The sequence below is a fragment of the Phyllobates terribilis genome, unplaced genomic scaffold (genome assembly GCF_046119375.1).
Source record: "Phyllobates terribilis strain yellow unplaced genomic scaffold, ASM4611937v1 Scaffold_2__4_contigs__length_985480577, whole genome shotgun sequence".
In the NCBI taxonomy this organism is placed as follows: domain Eukaryota; kingdom Metazoa; phylum Chordata; class Amphibia; order Anura; family Dendrobatidae; genus Phyllobates; species Phyllobates terribilis.
The window spans coordinates 467817972-467843486 of NW_027362762.1; the positions used below are offsets into that span (position 1 = coordinate 467817972).

Below are 25515 nucleotides of genomic sequence, written 5' to 3' on the forward strand. Positions count from 1 at the left end.
GTGGTACTTCCTGCTTGGTCACGCTCGGGGTCGAGACGTGTGACGTCACAGGGGTCGCGGCGGCGGCTTCCGGTTGGGGCCTAGTCTGCGTCGGTGACATGGCGTTTTCGGGCACAGCAGGGGGACTTTCGGGCTCTGCGACGGGGAGCTGGGGCAGGTAAGCGGTGTCACGGCTTGGGGTATAGGCGTCCCCTTTACCTGCCTCCATGCGTTCGGCTCCCTCCTCGGCGCCGTCTCCGGCCTTGGGTCCTCCCGCGCCATCCTCAGAGGCGGTCTCCTTCCTCATCTCGGCTGGCGTGCTCCGGGTCTTGGTTTGCTGGGCCATCTCCCGGCTCCACTCCGCCAATATCTCGCGCTGTACCCGGGCCATCCTCCGTGCGAGGCCCTCCAGGGCAGTCTGTGCACACCCCCGGTCTCGGGGGAGCTGTGCAAGGACCTCCACTAGGCCTAGTGGGGTCGTGGTGTCCAGCAGGCTCCTGACCAACGGGTCGGTGCTGCTCTGCTCTTCTTCCAGCAGGCTCCTGGCCAGCGGGCCGGTGCTGCTCTGCTCTCTGGACATCTCCGGGTGAGCTTCTCTGCTACTCCTCGTTAGACTTCTTGCCTCCGGGTGCGCTCGCTCCAGACTGCTCCAGGCGGCACCCATCTTCGCTCTTTTCTTTCGTCTCCTCCCACTTCGAGGGCGGTCCCGGGGCAACTCGGTGACTGTCAGCTCCAGGGGTAGTTCTTTCACGCTGACAGACACCTCCAGCATCACAGTCTCTGTTGGTGGGGGCGGTTTCCACTTTTGGCGCCATTTTCTGTCCTGGCCCACGATGGGAGGCGGCCTCCTGCCCTCCTTTGGCACGCCCATAATGGCGTCCGCTGCTCTTCCAAGGCGGGAAATCTGCGGTTTTGGCGGGAAGCGTCGCCCAGTGGCGGGAAACTCTGCAGATGGCGGGAACAAGCTGGAAATGGCGGACAATCGGCGGGAAACGACTGGTGATGGAGTCCGATGGCGTGGACCCTCCGGAACCGGCGAGAGACTTCTTTCTGAGGTAAACTTGCACTTTTCTTCAGGCACGCAGTACCCGGGTGTTGCGGGCACGTAATCCTGCCGACTACGCCAAAGTTGACGCGCTCCCTGGGACATATTCCTTTTTGAGGGGAATACCCGGCACCGGATCAGATGGGGGGGGGTTGTAGTCTCCGAGCGGCTGTGACCCGGCCCGTGCCCAGGGCGTCAAGCTCAGTGTTATGTGGCAGTCCTACAGATGTTATTAAGAGTTCTTTTGTGTCGACTACGCCACCCGTTGGGATGCGGTCACTGTGGCCGCCGCTGCAGCAGGGTCCGCTGAGGCTGATGGTGGGTGCGCAGCTTGGTGGGATAACCCCCAACGGGAGGGGTATAGCCTCAGAGGGGACAGGCGCAGAGGATGGGGGTTGTGGTGGTGTAGTGCAGACGGCAGTGAAGACAGAGTCGGGTTGTGCAGTTAAGGGTGTTTACTTACTGCAGATGTTGTACTGGTCACTCCAGCTGCTAGTGACCACCCGAGCCGTGCTGCGTCCACCAGGTCCTGGATCCAGCCAACCCCCAAACAAGTCCGGAGCGTGGCCCTGAGCTCTCTTTCTGTCCCGTTCTCTGGCCGTCCCCACCAGTAATCCACCTAGGTCCAGCTCCCTCGGGCCTTCTGTTGGGACACCCTTGGCCCTGGGTTCCCTGACCCTTCATGTGGTGTGCCTTCGGGGTGGATGTGATGGGTGACCGTGGCAAACGCTGCCCACGGTCTCCGGTCTCTGGCTGGGGAATGTTTTTACCCCCACCAGCTTGGGTTCCGGTACCCTGATGCCGACTCTTCACCCGGTGCTTTTAGTTGGGATCTCAGAGTCCTTCTCTTCTGTGCTCTGGGTCTCTCTCTTTTCTCCTCTCTCACTCTGGGTCTTTGTCTTTCTTCTCTCCTCTGCTCCTGACTTGTTCTCTGCAGCTGACTCTCTGTATCTGATCCTCTGCATCTGACCCTGATCTTAGTTGGTGCCCACCTTATATACACCCTCTATGTGTGAGCTCAGGTGACCAGCACCCAATGAGCTCCTAACTTTACCCAGGCTGCTCCCCCTATCTGCCCCTACATTACTTGGGATGTACCACCCCCCTCCCACTCCAGCCAGGAACAGACTCGGTCGTACCTGCACATTTCTAAGTGGGAGTACCGTTGGTCTGTTCCCCGGAAATGGGATGTGTGTAGTGCATGCAGCCTACCGAGCTCAGTTCCACTCTCCATCCTTGCCCGGGAGTGGAATATCACACCTCTGGGTTGAGGTGCAATACCCCTGTAGCAGCCGAATCCTCAGGGTGCTACATATTCATTCAAATTAGAGGGACAATTTAAATTAAAAAGCTTAGAGCTGCCTCCACCACAGGGGGGCTCTCTCGACCCACCAGCGGACAGGCACCAGTATTGGGAGAGGGGGGCTGGCCGTCAGGGTTCACCGCGGCTCTGGCACAAACCCGGCGACACGGAGGTGGCACGGGCAGGAGCGGACTGGCCGTCTCGGCTTCTCACTTTTTGGATTTTAGAAGGGCATGACATGCCTATATCTGTGTCTCCCCCTCCTTTTACTCCTCCACCTCTTTTCTTTTCGCATGACTATATGTACTTGTCACTTTTCCATGTGTTAGTTGTGTCTTCTGAGCAGTTTGTCAGCTTTTGGACACCTTTGAAGGTGTTTTCTATGTGTTTCTATGTGTTTTTGTTTGCCTGCCATTGGTTTTAACGGTGTTCGAAGGTGTTCGACGAACAGTTCGACGAACAGTTCGGCGAACACACGGGTGTTCGACGAACCGAACCGAACTCGAACACTACGGGGGTGGCTCAACACTACTTATCAGTTAAAGTGTGTATATGACCTTTACTTATCAGGTAAAATGTGTATATGACCTTTACTTATCAGGTCAAATGTGTATATGACCTTTACTTAACAGATAAAATGAGATTAAATGTGTATATGACTGATAAAAGGTATATGACTTTTACTTATCAGTTAAAGTGTGTATATGACCTTTACTTAACAGGTAACATGTGTATATGACCTTTACTTAACAGGTAAAATGTGTATATGACCTTTACTTAACAGGTAAAATGTGTATATGACCTTTACTTAATAGGTAAAATGTGTATATGACCTTTACTTAACAGGTAAAATGTGTATATGACCTTTACTTATCAGTTAAAGTGTGTATATGACCTTTACTTAACAGGTAAAATGTGTATATGACCTTTACTTAATAGGTAAAATGTGTATATGACTTTTACTTAATAGGTAAAATGTGTATATGACCTTTACTTAATAGGTAAAATGTGTATATGACCTTTACTTAACAGGTAAAATGTGTATATGACCATTACTTATCAGGTAAAATGTGTATATGACCTTTACTTAACAGGTAAAATGTGTATATGACCTTTACTTAATAGATAAAATGAGATTGAATGTGTATATGACTGATAAAAGGTATATGACCTTTACTTATCAGTTAAAGTGTGTATATGACCTTTACTTAACAGGTAAAATGTGTATATGACCTTTACTTAACAGGTAAAATGTGTATATGACCTTTACTTAACAGGTAAAATGTGTATATGACCTTTACCTAACAGGTAAAATGTGTATATGACCTTTACTTAACAGGTAAAATGTGTATATGACCTTTACTTAACAGGTAAAATGTGTATATGACCTTTACTTAATAGGTAAAATGTGTATATGACCTTTACTTAATAGGTAAAATGTGTATATGACCTTTACTTAACAGGTAAAATGTGTATATGACCTTTACTTAACAGGTAAAATGTGTATATGACCTTTACTTAACAGATAAAATGAGATTAAATGTGTATATGACTGATAAAAGGTATATGACCTTTACTTATCAGTTAAAGTGTGTATATGACCTTTACTTAACAGGTAAAATGTGTATATGACCTTTACTTAACAGGTAAAATGTGTATATGACCTTTACTTATCAGGTAAAATGTGTATATGACCTTTACTTAATAGGTAAAATGTGTATATGACCTTTACTTATCAGGTAAAATGTGTATATGACCTTTACTTATCAGGTAAAATGTGTATATGACCTTTACTTAACAGATAAAATGAGATTAAATGTGTATATGACTGATAAAAGGTATATGACCTTTACTTATCAGTTAAAGTGTGTATAGGACCTTTACTTAACAGGTAAAATGTGTATATGACCTTTACTTATCAGGTAAAATGTGTATATGACCTTTACTTAACAGGTAAAATGTGTATATGACCTTTACTTAACAGGTAAAATGTGTATATGACCTTTACTTAATAGGTAAAATGTGTATATGACCTTTACTTAACAGGTAAAATGTGTATATGACCTTTACTTATCAGTTAAAGTGTGTATATGACCTTTACTTAACAGGTAAAATGTGTATATGACCTTTACTTAATAGGTAAAATGTGTATATGACCTTTACTTAATAGGTAAAATGTGTATATGACCTTTACTTAATAGGTAAAATGTGTATATGACCTTTACTTAACAGGTAAAAAGTGTATATGACCTTTACTTATCAGGTAAAATGTGTATATGACCTTTACTTAACAGGTAAAATGTGTATATGACCTTTACTTAACAGATAAAATGAGATTAAATGTGTATATGACTGATAAAAGGTATATGACCTTTACTTATCAGTTAAAGTGTGTATATGACCTTTACTTAACAGGTAAAATGTGTATATGACCTTTACTTAACAGGTAAAATGTGTATATGACCTTTACTTAACAGGTAAAATGTGTATATGACCTTTACTTAACAGGTAAAATGTGTATATGACCTTTACTTAACAGGTAAAATGTGTATATGACCTTTACTTAACAGGTAAAATGTGTATATGACCTTTACTTAACAGGTAAAATGTGTATATGACCTTTACTTAATAGGTAAAATGTGTATATGACCTTTACTTAATAGGTAAAATGTGTATATGACCTTTACTTAATAGGTAAAATGTGTATATGACCTTTACTTAACAGGTAAAATGTGTATATGACCTTTACTTATCAGGTAAAATGTGTATATGACCTTTACTTAACAGGTAAAATGTGTATATGACCTTTACTTATCAGGTAAAGTGTGTATATGACCTTTACTTAACAGGTAAAATGTGTATATGACCTTTACTTAACAGATAAAATGAGATTAAATGTGTATATGACTGATAAAAGGTATATGACCTTTACTTATCAGTTAAAGTGTGTATATGACCTTTACTTAGGTAAAATGTGTATATGACCTTTACTTAACAGGTAAAATGTGTATATGACCTTTACTTAACAGGTAAAATGTGTATATGACCTTTACTTAATAGGTAAAATGTGTATATGACCTTTACTTAATAGGTAAAATGTGTATATGACCTTTACTTAATAGGTAAAATGTGTATATGACCTTTACGTAACAGGTAAAATGTGTATATGACCTTTACTTAATAGGTAAAATGTGTATATGACCTTTACTTAATAGGTAAAATGTGTATATGACCTTTACTTAACAGGTAAAAAGTGTATATGACCTTTACTTATCAGGTAAAATGTGTATATGACCTTTACTTAACAGGTAAAATGTGTATATGACCTTTACTTAACAGATAAAATGAGATTAAATGTGTATATGACTGATAAAAGGTATATGACCTTTACTTATCAGTTAAAGTGTGTATATGACCTTTACTTAACAGGTAAAATGTGTATATGACCTTTACTTAACAGGTAAAATGTGTATATGACCTTTACTTAACAGGTAAAATGTGTATATGACCTTTACTTAACAGGTAAAATGTGTATATGACCTTTACTTAACAGGTAAAATGTGTATATGACCTTTACTTAACAGGTAAAATGTGTATATGACCTTTACTTAACAGGTAAAATGTGTATATGACCTTTACTTAATAGGTAAAATGTGTATATGACCTTTACTTAATAGGTAAAATGTGTATATGACCTTTACTTAATAGGTAAAATGTGTATATGACCTTTACTTAATAGGTAAAATGTGTATATGACCTTTACTTAACAGGTAAAATGTGTATATGACCTTTACTTAACAGGTAAAATGTGTATATGACCTTTACTTATCAGGTAAAGTGTGTATATGACCTTTACTTAACAGGTAAAATGTGTATATGACCTTTACTTATCAGGTAAAGTGTGTATATGACCTTTACTTAACAGGTAAAATGTGTATATGACCTTTACTTAACAGGTAAAATGTGTATATGACCTTTACTTATCAGGTAAAGTGTGTATATGACCTTTACTTAACAGGTAAAATGTGTATATGACCTTTACTTAACAGATAAAATGAGATTAAATGTGTATATGACTGATAAAAGGTATATGACCTTTACTTATCAGTTAAAGTGTGTATATGACCTTTACTTAGGTAAAATGTGTATATGACCTTTACTTAACAGGTAAAATGTGTATATGACCTTTACTTAACAGGTAAAATGTGTATATGACCTTTACTTAATAGGTAAAATGTGTATATGACCTTTACTTAATAGGTAAAATGTGTATATGACCTTTACTTAACAGGTAAAATGTGTATATGACCTTTACTTATCAGTTAAAGTGTGTATATGACCTTTGCTTAACAGGTAAAATGTGTATATGACCTTTACTTAATAGGTAAAATGTGTATATGACCTTTACTTAATAGCTAAAATGTGTATATGACCTTTACTTAATAGCTAAAATGTGTATATGACCTTTACTTAACAGGTAAAATGTGTATATGACCTTTACTTAATAGGTAAAATGTGTATATGACCTTTACTTAATAGGTAAAATGTGTATATGACCTTTACTTAACAGGTAAAATGTGTATATGACCTTTACTTAATAGGTAAAATGTGTATATGACCTTTACTTAACAGGTAAAATGTGTATATGACCTTTACTTAATAGGTAAAATGTGTATATGACCTTTACTTAATAGGTAAAATGTGTATATGACCTTTACTTAATAGGTAAAATGTGTATATGACCTTTACTTAACAGGTAAAATGTGTATATGACCTTTACTTAACAGGTAAAATGTGTATATGACCTTTACTTAATAGGTAAAATGTGTATATGACCTTTACTTAATAGGTAAAATGTGTATATGACCTTTACTTAATAGGTAAAATGTGTATATGACCTTTACGTAACAGGTAAAATGTGTATATGACCTTTACTTAATAGGTAAAATGTGCATATGACCTTTACTTAACAGGTAAAATGTGTATATGACCTTTACTTATCAGGTAAAATGTGTATATGACCTTTACTTAACAGGTAAAATGTGTATATGACCTTTACTTAACAGGTAAAATGTGTATATGACCTTTACTTAATAGGTAAAATGTGTATATGACCTTTACTTAATAGGTAAAATGTGTATATGACCTTTACTTAACAGGTAAAATGTGTATATGACCTTTACTTAATAGGTAAAATGTGTATATGACCTTTACTTAACAGGTAAAATGTGTATATGACCTTTACTTAATAGGTAAAATGTGTATATGACCTTTACTTAATAGGTAAAATGTGTATATGACCTTTACTTAATAGGTAAAATGTGTATATGACCTTTACTTAACAGGTAAAATGTGTATATGACCTTTACTTAACAGGTAAAATGTGTATATGACCTTTACTTAATAGGTAAAATGTGTATATGACCTTTACTTAATAGGTAAAATGTGTATATGACCTTTACTTAATAGGTAAAATGTGCATATGACCTTTACTTAACAGGTAAAATGTGTATATGACCTTTACTTATCAGGTAAAATGTGTATATGACCTTTACTTAACAGGTAAAATGTGTATATGACCTTTACTAAATAGGTAAAATGTGTATATGACCTTTACTAAATAGGTAAAATGTGTATATAACCTGTACAATAGGTAAAATGTGTATATGACCTTTACTTAACAATAACCTTTACTTAATAGGTAAAATGTGTATATGACCTTTACTTAACAGGTAAAAGCATGATGTTGCACCAGGCATACTAATCTGTAGAGGCGCTGGGGATGCCAGCAGGTAGGAGGGGGTTACCAGGGTTCTAGTCTGGCTGCCTTGGACTACCAACATAGCTGCTGGACCAGGGTCCTTGCAAATCTTTTTGCTCAATTCTATTTAACAGGGCAAAGATATGATATGGCCATGTATAACGGAGCTGAACTTCACCATGCATTCGGCTATGGAAGCCATAATCAGAATAAAAAGAAAGCAATGTTAACATCAGTAAGCAGCAGATAACATTCGTGTGCATGGTTTCCTATAGTGTTGAGCGAGCATGCTCGACACTGCTCGGTACTCGCCCGAGCATCTCACTACTCGGATGTTTGGCGAGCACCGAGCATTTCCGGGTTACTCGGGCGGGAGCTCAGGTCTCCGCCCTGCACGTTTGGCGCTCTTTACAGAGCCAATGAACATGCAGGGATTGCCAGCCAGTCACTGTAATGCTGTTGTTTGTGGGCATTACAGTGATTGGCTGGCCGTACAGCGTCACCTCGAGTATTTAAAACCGGGCCCCGCCATCTTGGACACGGTCACTCCGGATCAGACAGTGTAGGGTCAGTGCTGCAGAGCTAGGGAGAGATTTATACCGCAAAATAGTTAGTGTAGGGTCTCTAAAGCCTGCCAAATCAAACAAACAGTCCTTCTTAGGACTAATATCCATCCCAGATATCAGGCAGGCAGGCTGTATAGGAGACGCAGTGGTTATACCAGCAAACGCTGCATTACAGTCCTGTGTGCTCCTGCTGGTCAAATTGCTAGACTTATCCCCTGGTCTCAGGAGCCAGGAAAAATCCTTTTTTTTTTCATCTAAATCCTGTATTTTTTTTTTCCTCAGTCAGACTGTACAAATACGTGTCTTATTAAGCTTTTGGTATCCCCCCCCCCTCCAAAAAAAAAATTGAGTGTGTCTGTGACTGTTCAGACACCAATATATCTGTTTAAAAGAGTCTGGTGTAGGCCAGATAACTAGAACTGTGGTTTTGCAGTTCCACGGGTCAAATCTCTGTATTATCCTGCTTTTGGCATTTTTTCCGTAAAAAAAACAGTAATAGTGTCTCCCTGACTGTTCAGGCACCAATATATCTGTTTAAAAGAGTCTGGTGTAGGCCAGATAACTAGAACTGTGGTTTTGCAGTTCCACGGGTCAAATCTCTGCATTATCCTGTATTTTGGCATTTTGTCCGTAAAAAAAAACAGTAATAATGTCTCCCTGACTGGTCAGACACAAATATATCTGTTTAAAAGAGTCTGGTGTAGGCCAGATAACTAGAACTGTGGTTTTGCAGTTCCACGGGTCAAATCTCTGTATTATCCTGCTTTTGGCATTTTTTCCGTAAAAAAAACCTGTAATAGTGTCTCCCTGACTGTTCAGACAACAATATATCTGTTTAAAATAGTCTGGTGTAGGCCAGATAACTAGAACTGTGGTTTTGCAGTTCCACGGTTCAAATCTCTGTATTATCCTGCTTTTGGCATTTTTTCCGGAAAAAAAACAGTAATAGTGTCTCCCTGACTGTTCAGACACAAATATATCTGTTTAAAAGAGTCTGGTGTAGGCCACATAACTATTACTGTGGTTTTGCAGTTCCACGGTTCAAATCTCTGTATTATCCACCTTTTTGCCTTTTTTACATTAAAAATAAAAAAATTGAGTGCCTCGCTCAGTGTTCAGACACAAATATATCTGTTTAAAAGATTCTGCTGTATGCCAGACAAATAGAACTGTTGTAAAATGTTAAAATGACATTTCCCGGTGAATGCATTTGTCACGGTTGAAAGCAATACAAAAGTGCAAAAACGCATAAAAAATGCTACTTGTGAACTTAGCCCAAGGTGTGGAGGAGTATTTTTGTTTTCGCTTATTTATTTTACCTTATACACAAGTCTTTACCCTGGAAAGGATGTTCCTTAACATATTTCACAGGAAAGCAGTTTCAGTTTTGTTTTTGAACGTTTTATTGTGAGCTTGTAAAAGTGGCTTAATACCTCTGACCACGTTGTTGACAGCAGTGATCTGGGGGTCAGAAATGCTTCCTGGTGTGATCCCCATGCTGTCCCCATGTCATTTGAGCACTGTCACTATCATTTTGGGCACTTTTTAGGCTTTCTACAGACTGCCGGGGGTGCCACCGCAAAAATGCTTGGGTCTCCCATAGACTAACATTGGGCTCGTTGCTCGGGTCGAGCACCCGAGTATCACGGTGAGCTCAGCCCGAGCTTCGAGCACCCGAGCATTTTAGTGCTCGCTCAACACTAGTTTCCTAGTATTCTCTGCCAAAAATAGTAAAAGACCTCTGGCCATACAGAAAAACTGTAGAATGCTTTACTAAGATGTTAAAGAGTAACCATCGTTTTTAATTTTAATTCAATAAATCATTAGTACACATGAAAATAAGAAACTTTATAAGAAATCTTATTACATAAATCCACATCTCCTCCTGGACTGATCACTCATTCTCATAATTCTCAATTCACAGGTAAAATCTGTATTGAGTGAGTACAGATTTTAGCCTTACTGAGATAGGGTTGATAGTTGAAGCTAATAAAGTTGCTTCTTCCTTCTCCTCACCCCTCCTCCCACCATAGTATTTTAAAAGCACCAATTGTCATCTAATATCTCAGAAATGTGGAAATTTGTCTTCACCGAATACAGATTTTATATATGATTTCTGAATTGAGAGTGAAGGATCGATCAGGAGGCAAAAGAAACAGATTTCTTTGATAAGATATATTACAAAGTTTCTTATTTTCAAGTATACTAATGATTTATGTTATAAAAATGTAAATGATGTTTACTCTTTATTAGGGATGAGCGGACCTGTGGAAGTTCGGGTTCGCACAGTCCGACCGAACTTTAATCCAAAGTTCGATTTGGTTACCAGAACTGTACCTGAACTTGATCCTGAACCCAATCCCTATAGAAATCAACGGGGACTGAACTTTGGAGCTGGAAAATTCTCTCTCTTTCCTCCCTAAACTCTCGAACTGTAAGATGGAGAAGTCCGTGTTTGGAGTTCATCACTGGACACTAGGTGTCGGGTGGGAACCCTGAACTTTACAGTTCGAGTTCGGTCATCTCTACTCTTTACATTTTACATGACTACATAGACAATGAAAGTTAAAGGTGGGACATTAATGTATCTAGAAAATTAAGTGTACTTACCCAAACATTTGACCTCTTGTCCACTCCATAACCCATTTGCCATACATTCTCGCACACGGGACCCCACTAGGGTGTAGCCACTATTACAGGCAAATATGGCAGTAGCTCCATATTGGGTCAACATACCAATTTTATTTCCATTAGCTGGAGTTGGCAGGTCCCCACAGGATATAACTGGAAAACACAAGAAATTGGATTTTGACATCAAAATTATATCTAACTAATTCCTAATTCAAAAACATCACTTAACGACCTTTACAAAAATGTCTTCCTTCTTTATTGCTTTCTATGATGTTGCAATAGACAGGTTACCACTAAAAACTGTAATGCTGAATTAACTAGCGTCCTGACCTTAGGCAATGGTAAAGCTATCATTACATTAGTATAAAGTGCCCAATACACGGCATATCGTGCTATGAATGATATTTTATCAAATGTTAGACCTTGGAATAAGAAAAGTCCTAAAGAATATGACTGCACAATGTTTATGTTTTCGATGTATCTACTAGTGGTTCTATTCAAATAATGAATCTTTTTAATATGCCAGCCACATTCCCTTTACTCACAACAAAGAAAATTGCTGCCTTCTATTAAATGTATCAATCTGCAATATGACACATGGGTCACACAGTAATAGAATAGCTTAGTGTCATCTATTGATATGGTAACTAAGTATCACTCTAGGTCTGGAATATAAAAGCTAAGCATCACGAAGTTATATGACAGTTTTGCTACTATTCATGTTGTGAATAGCTCAGAATGACCCAGTAATGGAAAGGCAAATTCCACCATCTGATTGATACAATACCCTTGTGCATCATATTATGGAAGAGGATTTCACTATATCTCACTGTTGCAGGTTGGCACGTTTTCCCCCACACTCCATGATCCATTGGCTTGACAGCGAATAATGCGAGGCCCCATGTAGTAGTAGCCAGGGTCACAAATTAACATGAGCTCAGCTCCGTACTGATATTGGGTTTTATGGATAAGACGCCAGCGACCATGTTCTGTGTTCAAACTGTTGATTTCTGGACATGTAACAGCTGAGACAGAGAAGGTGAAGGTGTAAGGTAAAATCAGGTATCCTCCACTAAACCAAAGTATGCATGTTCTGGCATACTCACCGACACATTGTGGAGGGTTGTTGCCATTGCTCCAGTGCCCAGAAGGTTGACATTCTGCAACTGCATCTTCAGAGTTCAAGAGAAGGTGTCCTTCATTGCATTCATAGACAGCCTTGGTGCCTACAGTGTATTCCTTACCAAATACTGCCCCGTTCTTGGGAGTAGCTGGGACACCACAAAACATAGCTGAAGAGAAAAGTCAGTAAATGGTCACAATCCATGAATCCATGACACTGTTCCATGTACAACAACATAAAGCATGATCATGTATAAAAGTAAGCGACTATATAAATGGATAAATGGATATGTTTTCATAAGAGACATTGGCCTCTATACTCATCTTCTACATACATCGATCAGAAAACTCATTTTCATACACTTTAAATATCAATTAATAGAGGTCTGTCCTCAGTAACCCCTCTCTGCTATAGCTAATAAATGATGATTCTGATCAAAAATCATCACCTGCTCTGGAGAACCATACAAACCATAATACACCCCTAGGATAGGTCATTGATATCATGTTGGTGGAGATCCAACAATCAGCATCTCCACTGATCAGTTGATATTTGCTCTGGCAGTTGCTGGGCGTAAACACTTGCAGCTCCATTCAATGTGTAGCAGCTGCTGCCAGGTACTGCAGAATGGCTCTTAATCAAAAGAATAGGTTCTGATCTGTAGTACCGAGCAGAGGCCACTATGTATTAAATAGAACTGTGCATTTCATCTCTATTGAATATTTAAGCTGGGAACACGCGACTGTATTTTCTCTCATTTGAGAAAATTGATTATGCTAATCACACTCTGATCAGAGTTTGATCAGAGTGAGATCATAGTGTGATCCGATTCTCTAGGATGAGGAGAAGATGAGAAAAAGAAAATGTCTCCATCTTCTCCATTCCATCAGTCCGTGTTGTAATCCGAGTGTACTCTGATTTTCTCCATGGACTCATTGACTTGCATGGCCGAGTACGATCTGAATATTGGATGCAAATCGTGCATGCTGAGATATTATTTTTTCGGACAGACTCAGTCCAAGGAAAAACAAATCAGACGAGCACTGTCCCATAGAATAACATTGGTCCAAGTGCAATCCGATGTTTTGTTGGAATACACTCAGACCGAAAATATGGTCTTCTGCACAAGCCCTAACATATAGCGACCATCGGAGTGATTGGTGAGGGATGCCAGTTATTGGATCCACACTGATCTGATATTGATGATGATCTACGTTGTATTCTATGGATAAGTTATTAATATACTGTGATCAGACAGCCCCTTTAAATAAGTCCTACTACAGTGTTATAGGTATATATTTTAATGCACAAATGAATGGCTCCACAAAAATAACTCCTTTAAAAAAAATGTAGAAAAAATGAAGAATAACGGCTTTTGGGTCATATATTGGATATATAAATGGCCTGACTCCTGACAGAAACTAGGTTCAAATTTCCAGGACAGCAACAACCATTAAGCCCGGCGGCTTAATGGTTGTTGTCTACTGTTGTGACCGTGCATGCGTGGTTGCAATGCGAATAGCATGCCCCAATGTGCGCCTCATGATAAGACTAAAGGGGAGGGGTTTTGGAATCTCTGACTCCAGTGAGCATGCGCTGCACATGGCGCTATCATTGGTAAAAAGAGAACATGTGACTTAAAGGGCTGGATAGAAAAACATGTCACAGGACCTGGTATTGCCACAACCCCGGAGGAAGCGAGTGACGCGAAACGCGCATTGGGGTAGTGGGACAGTGCGGTGGAGGACATTGCTATGGGTAATTACCTGCTCTGATATGCCTACTATTACTCATTATGTATACATGCAATTTTGTATTTGATGTGTGTTTGTGGACATCACTATAATATACCTGTATAATATAACATTTATGAATATACGCGGGCGTGCACCTAGTGTGCGGTTGTTGAGATTTTGCTATGAACAACAACTTATTTCTGTATAACTGACATGCCTATTGTAGAGCTACAACGTTTATTGGGATATCTTATGTGCGGGTGTAATTAGACAATTGATGTGGTTTACAAATTCCCTTTGATTAATAGGATATGAAATATTGAATGCTATAGACAATGCTATATGCATAAAAAATATATGAGGATAATATATGGAGTTTGAAGCTGATATATTAATTTAAGAGACAATTTTGATTGATATACAGTACAGACCAAAAGTTTGGACACACCTTCTCATTTAAAGATTTTTCTGTATTTTCATGACTTTGAAAATTGTACATTCAAACTGAAGGCATCAAAACTTTGAATTAACACATGTGGAATTATATACTTAACAAAAAAGTGTGAAACAACTGAAAATATGTCTTATATTCTAGGTTCTTCAAAGTAGCCACCTTTTGCTTTGATGACTGCTTTGCACACTCTTGGCATTCTCTTGATGAGGTTTAAGAGGTAGTCACTGGAAATGGTTTTCACTTCACAGGTGTGCCCTGTCAGCTTTAATAAGTGGGATTTCTTGCATTATAAATGGGGTTAGGACCATCAGTTGTGTTGTGCAGAAGTCAGGTGGATACACAGCTGATAGTCCTACTGAATAGACTGTTAGAATTTGTATTATGGCAAGAAAAAAGCAGCTAAGTAAAGAAAACGAGTGGCCATCATTTCTTTAAGAAATGAAGGTCAGTCAGTCTGAAAAATTGGCAAACTTTGAAAGTGTCCCCAAGTGCAGCTGCAAAAACCATCTTTCCGCCCCAGGAAAGAAAGACAAAGAGTCACCTCTGCTTCTGAGGATAAGTTTATCCGAGTCACCAGCCTCAGAAATCGCAGGTTAACAGCAGCTCAGGTTAGAGACCAGGTCAATGCCACACAGAGTTCTAGCAGCAGACACAACTCTACAACTGTTAAGAGGAAACTTTGTGCAGCAGGCCTTCATGGTAAAATAGCTGCTAGGAAACCACTGCTAAGGACAGGCAACAAGCAGAAGAGACTTGTTTTGGCTAAAGAACACAAGGAATGGACATTAGACCAGTGGAAATCTGTGCTTTGGTCTGATGAGTCCAAATTTGAGATCTTTGGTTCCAACCACCGTGTCTTTGTGCGACGCAGAAAAGGTGAACGGATGGACTCTACATGCCTGGTTCCCACCGTGAAGCATGGAGGAGGAGGTGTGATGGTGTGGGGGTGCTTTGCTGGTGACACTGTTGGAGATTTATTCAAAATTGAAGGCATACTGAACCAGCATGGCTACCACAGCATCTTCCAGCGGCATGCTATTCCATCCGGTTTGCGTTTGGTTGGACCATCATTTATTTTTCAACAAGACAATGACCCCAAACACACCTCCAGGCTGTGTAAGAGCTATTTGACCAAGAAGGAGATTGATGGGGTGCTACGCCAGATGACCTGGCCTCCACAGTCACCAGACCTGAACCCAATCAAGATGGTTTGGGGTGAGCTGGACCGCAGAGTGAAGGCAAAAGGGCCAACAAGTGCTAAGCATCTCTGGGAACTCCTTCAAGATTGTTGGAAGACCATTTCCGGTGACTACTTCTTGAAGCTCATCAAAAGAATGCCAAGAGTGTGCAAAGCAGTCATCAAAGCAAAAGGTGGCTACTTTGAAGAACGTAGAATATAAGACGCATTTTCAGTTGTTTCACACTTTTTTGTTAAGTATATAATTCCACATGTGTTAATTCATAGTTTTGATGCCTTCAGTGTGAATGTACAATTTTCATAGTCATGAAAATACAGAAAAATCTTTAAATGAGAAGGTGTGTCCAAACTTTTGGTCTGTACTGTATATAGATTGTCTTTATACACTCCATTCGTATAAATATTTGTTATGAATCATGTATCATGTTATATATTAGCTATTGAACCCGTTCTACGCCCGGATGGCGACCATTTTTATTGGTATATGGTCCCCCATCCTGTTACGTACTGCCCCGATCCTGTTATGTGCTGCCCCCATTCTGTAATGTGCTGCCCCCATCCTGTAATGTGCTGCCCCCATCCTGTTATGTGCTGCCCCATCCTGTTATGTGCTGCCCCCATCCTGTTATGTGCTGCCCCATCCTGTTATGTGCTGTCCCCATTCTGCTCCCCCATCCTGTTATGTGGCAAGCATTTTTATTGGTATATGGTCCCCCATCCTGTTATGTGCTTCCCCCATCCTGTTATGTGCTGCCCCCATCCTGTTATATGTTGTTCCCATCCTGCGCCCCCATCCTGTTATGTGCTGTCTCCATCCTGGTATTTGTGCTGCCCCCATCCTGATATTTGTGGTGCCCCCATCCTGGTATTTGTGCTGCCCCCATCCTAGTATTTGTGCTACCCAATCCTGTTCCCCCATCCTATCCTGGTATGCATGGCACCCCCTCATATCAATCCTGGTATGCATGTCTCCCTCATTCCAAATCCTGGTATGTATAGCCCCCCTCAGCCTTATTCTGGTATGCATGGTACCCCTCATCCCCATCCTGGTATGCATAGCACCCCTCATGCCCCAATCCTGGTATGCATGGCACCCCATCGCTCATCCTGGTATATATGGTACCCCTCATCCCCAATCCTGGTATGCATGGTACCCCATCGCTCATCCTGGTATGTATGGTACCCCTCATCCCCAATCCTGGTATGCATGGTACCCCTCATCCCCAATCCTGATATGCATTGCACCCCTCATTCCCCAATCCTGGTATGTATGGTACCCCTCATCCCTATCCTGGTATGTATGGTACCCCCCTTCCCCAATCCTGGTATGCATGGCACCCCTCATCCCCAATCCTGGTATGCATGGTACCCCTCATCCCAATCCTGGTATGTATGGTACCCCTCATCCACAATCCTGGTATGTATGGTACCCCTCATCCCTATCCTGGTATGTATGGTACCCCTCATCCCTACCCTGGTATGTATGAAACCCCTCATCCCCAAACCTGGCATGGTACCCCTCATCCCCAATCCTGGTATGTATGGTACCCCTCATCCCTATCCTGGTATGCATGGCACCCCTCATCCCAATCCTGGTATGCATGGCAACCCTCTTCCCCCAATCCTGGTCTTACACCCGACACCAAGGCGTGAAGGGGTGGTACGCCCTACACGTCCGCCGAGTAGTAGAGGAGGAGGAACAGCACTACTCGGACGCTGAGTACCAGGAGGGCCCGGACGGGCCTGAAGATCCGTATGAGGAGGAAGAAGGAGCGTCACGAAGACACCGTTACCAGTGAACCGTCAAGTGGCATTGTAAATAGTTACCCGTAAGGGTGCAAAGGAACTGTGTGGGACTGTTTCAAATTGCATGTGGTCCCCGTTGGGACTGATATAGGACTGTGTGAACGTTATGCCCTATCCCCTAAGTAACCTGGCTGAGGACTGAGAGCAGCCATCCCTCTTCCCCTAACAGGCTGAGGACTGTGAGCAGCCATTCCCCTATCCCCACCGGCCAAGGACTGGGAACGGCCAATCCCATGTATATAGTTGCGCTTCTTAAAGTGCCCCCTACTGGTTTTATACAAGAACCGCAACGTCTACCTCAAAGTTAAAATGGACTGTTGCACCTTTAAAAAGAAAGAACACCTGGTCGCAAGTTGCACCGCCGCCAGGATCCAAGAATGTGCTTTACTTAAAAAAAATGTTTTATGTGAAAAGGTTTTATATGATGCTAAATAGTCATGTGAAAGTTTTCTATAATATTTTATACAAAAGAGTTCCGGAAGTATTGGAAAAGTTTTCTATAATGTCTAGTGAAAAGAAAAGTGTGTCCCATAAAGGGAGTTGAACCGTAATGTCTGTTTCTAATGTAAAAAGTTATTGAAAAAGTCTTTGCATGTCCTGTAATCAACTGTTTTTGCTCTTTTCCAGCCCGAGGACGTGCTGTGCTTTACCAGGGGGGAATGTAGCGCCCCGAGGGTTCGGCCGCTACAGGGGTATTGCACCTCAGACCAGAGGTGTGATATTCCACTCCCAGGTAAGGATGGAGTATGGACCAGGGCTCAGTTAGCTGCATGCAGCACACACACCCCATTTCCGAGGGACAGCTAAACGGTGCTCCCACTAGACAGAAGTGCAGGCACGACCGACCATGTCCCTGCTGGAGTGGGGAGGGAGGGGTGGAACACCCAGTGCTGTAGGGGCAGATAGGGGGCGGTTCCTGAGCGTAGGAAGGAGCCCATTGGTTGCTGGTCACCTGGGCTCATGGCTAGAAGGAGGTATAAAAGGTGGGCACCATCTTAGATCTAGGTTCAGTTCTGTGGAGAGGAGAAGACAGGGAGCAGCAGCTCAGGCTGAGTGCTGCTCCAGAGGCAGGCCTAGGGAAGAGGCCGGGGCCTGAGAGGAGAAGGAGTAGTGGGCCTGGAGAAGAGGCCGAGGAGGAGGTGAAGGGGAGCTGAGATTCTGGCTCATCTCAGCTCCAAGAGAAAGGAACAGAAACAGAAAGGAACTGCAAAGAAGGAGAGAGAGAGAAACAGAAGGGCTCAGGAACAAGAAGGTGGAAGGGACCCTAAGAACCCACGAGAATCCAGGGTGCAGGGTCAGGCAGATTAAGGGTACCGGATCCCAAGTTGGTGGAGGAGAAACAACCCTCAGCCAAAGACCGGTCGTCGTGATCATATATTGGTGCGACACCTCATCAAACCTGCTAGGAAGGCACCATATAGGACAGCGGAGGACGGGGCCCACGTTTAACCGCACAGGTCCGCGGCAGCTGGACAAAAGTGGGTCACTGGTGAGGCAGGCCAGAGAAAGGATAAAAGGGGGTCCTGTGCCATGCTCCTGAACTGCCTGGGAGTTGACCGAGCCCCTCACCTGGTGGACGCAGCACGGCTCAGGCGGTCACTGCTGGCCGAAGTGACCTGGAACAAATGAACTGTGAGTAAAGACCCTGGACTGTAACTTGTTGTCTGTGTGCTCCTTCGCGCTTCCAGCACTATCAGCACCGGGACTCGCACTACCATCACTCCCAACATCCACTACACTGCCCTGGGGCTGCACTCTTCCCGTGGGGAGTCACATCACCTCAGCTGCACCCATCATCAGCCCCAGCGGACTGCCTTGCAGCGGCGGTTCCTAATAACCGCAATCCACGGGTGGCGTAGTCGGACATTATTTGGAGCGCATAGCAGACTACCATTGGCCTGACCACCCTGAGCCGCGGGACCGGGCCGCCACTACTACTACCCCCATCGTTCCCCTATCGCCCGGATCCGCGTGCCCCACGGCCCAGGGGGCGAGTCACATACATACACACACACACACCACACACACACAAAGATACACAAAACCCTATAATGTGTGGACACAGCCTTCTTGAGAAATTTCTGTGATCTGGTCCCTTCGGGTCTATTTATTTTGGACATGACTTTATCTATTACAAAAAAAATGTTCTAATTACATTGTTATCTAGATATCTTTCTATCTGATAAAGTCATCACAGAAAAATAAGAAACAAAGAAAAATCTTGAAAGAATGGCGGGACCTCTGTCAGTTCACTTACTTAATCTAAAGAGATGATGATAATTTGATTATTAACCTGCTTTCCCGCTAAGGCTACATTCACATTTTTGTTTGGATATTCAGTATTTTTGTTCCATTTTGACAAACAGACAAATGGAGTAATGTCTAAAGGAGATCCATTCTGATGCAAACAGAAGTAGAAGAACCCCATTGATTATTATGGGGTCATTCTGGTTTCTGATATAAGTCGGTTTTTAGAACAGCATAAAAGTGCATCATGCAAAACTTTTTTTTCTCTTATAATAACTGACACATAACACATCGCAGGCAGATTCCACAATTACCAATGGAGTTTCTCTACTTGTGTGTGTATCACTTATGCAATGGATCCATTTTCGACATTTATCTGTTCCTCAAAATGGAACAGACCAACAGAATGTTCGAACAAAAGTGTGAACATAGCCTTAGCATCACACCACCAGTTCAGGAATAGCTGCAGGGATTTTCTAGGGATGATAAATGCTTTTTACTATGTCCAAAATGCTTAACTATTATTCTTCTCAATATACCTACATTAGAATTTTTTTTTACCTTTGATACCCTGGATTTATCCCTTTGTCACATCTTTTTACATGTCTGTGTGAAGACCACCACATGATCACACCAGGCATACTGTGGTGAACTGTTGTCCATAGAAGTGACATCAGAGTGTAAGCAGATAATCAGGTAGCCCTAGCAGTGTTAGCAAGAAACTCTCAATGCATGTTCTAAAGTATATTTAGATGCTTAAAGGAAGTCTATCAGAATAATCTAACAATATAAAATAAGCAATAGTCTTGTACGAGATGTAGCCCCTATAAAATAAAAAATTGTTTTAATCACTGCCATTATGCAAAAAATGAAGTTTAATCCAGTATGCTAATTAAGGTGAACCTTTGGTGTGGCCAAGAGGCTAGGTGCATCGTTCCCACAACTAAGTTTACATGTCCCAGCTCCCCCACTGGTGATTGACAGAGCTGGCTTGCCTGAGCTTTGCTCATTCCAAAAAAGCCAGTGCTGTCAATAACCAGTAAGGCATGCGGAGAATGGAAAACCGGTGGGTGGAACTGTGCACCAAGCGTCTTGGCCACACCAAAGGTGCACCAAGCACCAACGTGCTATTATTTTAGGTTTTATAATCTATGACAAGGCCACATGCTTAGTTAACTGTCAGTTTGGACTGACAGACTCCCTTTAAGCTTTTAGTTAACATATTTTTATATTGTTGGCGTATCCCATAAACAGATATATACCCCTAACTACAGGGTGGGCCATTTATATGGATACACCTAAATTAAATGGGAATGGTTGGTGATATCAACTTTCTGTTTGTGACACATTAGTATATGGGAGGGGGAAAACTTTTCCAGATGGGTGGTGACCATGGCGGCCATTTTGAAGTCGGCCATTTTGGATCCAACTTTATTTTTTTCAATGGGAAGAGGGTCATGTGACACGTCAAACTTATTGAGAATTTCATAAGAAAAACAATGGTGTTCTTGGTTTTAACGTAACTTTATTCTTTCATGAGTTTATTACAAGTTTATGACCACTTATGAAATGTGTTCAAAGTGCTGCCCATTGTGTTGGATTGTCAATGCAACCCTCTTCTCCCACTCTTGACACGCTGATAGCAACACCGCAGAAGAAATGCTAGCCCAGGCTTCCAGTATCCGTTGTTTCAGATGCTGCACATCTTGTATCTTGATGGTATGGTGTGGTATATGGGGTACAAAGATAGTGGGGCCATTCTTCATCAATGGAAACCTCAATACCACTGGATATCTGAAATTGCTACATGATGATGTGTTGCCCTCTTTATGCACTGAAGATGGCATTTTCCCTGAGTTTTTCCAACAAGATGGTGCACCACCACATTATGGGTGTCAGGTCCAAGCATTCCTACATGAACAGTTTCCTGGAAAGTGGATTGGTCGTCATGGGCCAGTTGAATGGCCACCAAGGTCTCCCGATCTGACCCCCTTAGACTTTTATCTTTGGGGTCATCTGAAGGCAATTGTCTATGCTGTGAAGATACGAGATGTGCAGCATCTGAAACAATGGATACTGGAAGCCTGTGCTAGCAATTCTTCTGCGGTCTTGCTATCAGTGTTAGAACCCTCCTGTTAGTTTTTTCTATCTTGTGTTTTGCGGTCACGTGACCATCTGCCTATATATTCCAGCTCCGCCCTTCTGGCTTTGCTGGACTTCAGTGTTGTTTGACTGTTTTGCTAGCCTGGTGCTTCGGTGCCTATCTCTGTCAGTTTGCTTGGTCCTCTGGGACCTCTAGTACATTTTTGTCAGTTTGTCTTTTGTGTTCTACAACAATTTCTGTTTAGGAGGTGTCCCAATTTTGTCCCAGTCCTTAGTTCTTTTAGGGACCCCTCCCTTAATTCTATAGGTCTTCGTTTAGACTAGCCGAGGACTAAGGCGGTTCTGTTCACTAGGAACAGGCAGCCCGCTACATCGTAGGAATTCAGCTTAGTCTTACTGTAGGGACAACTTTCCCCTATCTTTCCTTAGTTCATGTTGCAGATCATAACAGTAAGTCCAGCCAAAAAAAAACTTAAAGGAAAGAAATTCGGGGATCAGTATGGTTTCTGTCAAGGATTTGGCTCAACGCTTGCAGGGATTGTCTCTGGAGGTGGCCGAGCTCCAGCAACACGTGAGTAGCTGTTCTGGAGCGCATTTTGTCGAACCCAAGGTAGGACTGCCTGATGTTTTTTATGGTAAACAGCAAGATTTTTTTTCCTTTAAAAATAATTGCTTGTTATATTTTCGTTTGAGACCAAGATCCTCTGGGAATGAATCACAGCGCATTGGTTTTATTATGTCACTTTTGCGCAAAGAACCACAGGGGTGGGCCTTTTCTCTCCAACCTAATGATCCATGTTTGGGGTCTGTTGAAGAATTTTTTTCTGCTATGGGGCTATTATATGATGATCTTGATCGAATCTCATCTGCTGAATCAGAACTTAGATGTTTGAATCAGGGGTCAGATGATGTTGAAAATTATTGCACACACTTCGGGAGATGGGCCTCAGAAGTTAAATGGAATGATTCTGCGCTGAGATGTTTATTTCTTGCTGGTCTGAGTGAAAGGGTTACAGATTTGCTAATTGCAGTCCCTGCACCTGAGACTCTGCAGGAAGCTATGCAGTTAGCTCTTCGTGTGGACAGGAGACTGAGGTCCAGTGTGAATGATGTAAAAACTCCTGTATCGTCAGGTCCTAGTTTCCAGAAAATCTGCTCTGACAGCGGAGAGCTAATGGAGGTGGGGGCAATGTCACTCCGCTCTCAGGAAAGAGACCGGAGATTCGCCGAAGGTTTGTGTCTTTATTGTGGTAAAGCTGACCATTTGATTAAGTATTGTGAGCGTTGTTTAAGTAAAGAAAAAAAAAAGGTCAGTTACGCCCGTATAGCTTGTTTACGCTCTGCAGGAGTATTTCTTTCTGTGAGTACAACTCTGCAAGGAGATTTGATTGAATTTCAGGTATTTGTGGATTGTGGTTCAACACTTAATGTGATTGATAAAGGGTTTTTGGAAAACCTTAAATTGAAATCCAAACCTTTGTCATCACCTATTTCTGTGGTTGCAATTGATAACACTCCTTTGAAATGTATTACTCACAAGACTGCTGCATTTTCCCTCACTATCAATGGAGTTCACGAAGATATTTTGGACTTGGTTGTTTTGGATAATTTGCCCTCTCCAGTTGTTCTAGGATTGCCTTGGTTAAAACTGCACAATCCTTTATTGGACTGGTCTACTAATGTGATTAAGTCTTGGAGTCCGAAGTGCTATGATAAATGTTGTAATGGTCGCATTGCGGCTGTGGAAAAAGAGGAATTACCGGTACCTATTCAAGATTTTTGGAGGGTTTTTTCGGAGGAGGAGTCGCAAGTTTTGCCTACTCATAGGGATTATGATTGCGCCATTGAGTTTGTTCCGGGTGTTACTCTTCCCAAAAGTCGCTTGTTTAATCTGACTATCCCTGAAAGAAAGGCTTTGGAGGAGTACATAGAGACTAGCCTGGCTGCTGGTCACATTAGACCTTCTAAGTCGCCTGTGGCAGTTGGATTCTTCTTTTTTTTAAAAAAAAGGATGGCGGTTTATGTCCATGTCTAGATTTTCGTGAAATTAATAAGATTACCGTACGCAATTCCTACCCATTGCCGTTAATTCCTGACTTGTCTAACCAGTTAGTGGGAGCCAAGTGGTTCTCCAAAATTGATCTCCGGGGGGCATACAATTTGTTACGAGTGAAGGAGGGTGATGAATGGAAAACTGCTTTTAACACTCCGGTAGGTCATTTTGAGAATCTGATGATGCCCTTTGGTCTTACCAATGCACCTGCATTTTTTCAGAACCTTATTAATGACATCCTGAGACCTTTGATTGGTAAGAATGTGGTTGTGTATTTGGATGACATTTTGATTTATTCACCAGATCTGGAGTGCCATTGGCAGAGTGTACGTGAAGTTTTGCAGTTATTGAGTGATAATTCACTCTTTGCTAAGCTGGAGAAATGTGAGTTTGCTGTGCAGAAAATTAGTATTTTGGGCTACATTGTCTCCAGCGAGGGCTTTGAGATGGACCCTGTGAATGTTCAGGCTGTGCAGAAATGGCCTAGGCCTATTGGTTTGAAATCTATACAGAGATTTTGGGGTTTTGCCAATTATTACAGGAAATTCATTAAGAATTTTTCTGTAATTGTTAAACCTCTAACCGATCTCACCAGGAAAGGTGCGAATACGGCCCAGTGGACTACTTAGGCCATTGAAGCGTTTGAGTATCTCAAAGAGAGGTTCAGTTCTGCCCCTATCCTTATGCAGCCTGATGAGACCAAGCCTTTTTTGGTCGAGGTCGATGCTTCATCTGTGGGGGTCGGAGCAGTTTTGTCTCCGGAGAACAAGGGTGGAGAACATCCTTGTGCCTTCTTTTCGAGGAAATTTTCGGAAACCAAACTGAATTATGATGTTGGAAATCGGGAGTTGCTGGCTATTAAACTTGCGTTTGAACATTGGCGTAATTTTTTAGAAGGCGCTAGATTTCCTATTCAGGTTTTCACAGATCATAAGAATCTGATCTATCTGGATGCTGCCAAGCGCTTGAATGCCCGTCAAGCTAGGTGGGCACTTTTTTTTTCTCGGTTTCATTTTTCTGTTACCTACTGTATATCCCTGATACTAAGAATGTTAAAGCCGATGCTTTATCTCGCAGCTTCTCTCCTACGGTCGGTGCCGAGGAGGAGGAGAGCATTTTACAGAAAGGAGTTGTGGTGGCGGCTTTGGACTCCGTTTTGGAGAATGGGATTCTGAAAGCTCAAGATGATGCTCCATCTAACAGTCCCCATGGGAGGTTGTTCGTGCCTAGAGCCTTTAGGAGAGATTTGTTTGTGGAGTGTCATGAGTCTCGGTTGGCAGGTCATCCAGGAATTTCAGAAACTAAGAGACTTATCAGTCGCAGTTTTTGGTGGCCTGGATGGCAGAAGGAAGTCATCAAGTGGGTGCGTCAGTGTACTGTGTGTGCTAGGTCAAAGGCTTCACATACTCCTGCTGCGGGGTTGCTTTGCCCTCTGGAAGTTCCTAGTGCGCCTTGGACGCATCTCACAATGGATTTTATTACTGATCTTCCTGTGTCCGAGGGTTTTACT

At 42.0% G+C, this 25515-nt stretch overlaps 1 protein-coding gene across 2 annotated transcripts in view; it reads right to left on the reverse strand.

The window, feature by feature from the left end:
* Window positions 1-25515, reverse strand: part of CSMD2 (CUB and Sushi multiple domains 2) — a 1528443-nt gene that overhangs the window by 63306 nt on the left and 1439622 nt on the right. For both annotated transcript variants that reach the window (XM_073665735.1, XM_073665736.1), the window contains 3 exons: window positions 12392-12577; window positions 12116-12310; window positions 11265-11438 (listed from right to left, as the gene is read on the reverse strand). In XM_073665735.1, coding sequence (XP_073521836.1) covers window positions 11265-11438; window positions 12116-12310; window positions 12392-12577 — 555 coding nt within the window. The remainder of the gene's footprint in view (window positions 1-11264; window positions 11439-12115; window positions 12311-12391; window positions 12578-25515) is intronic.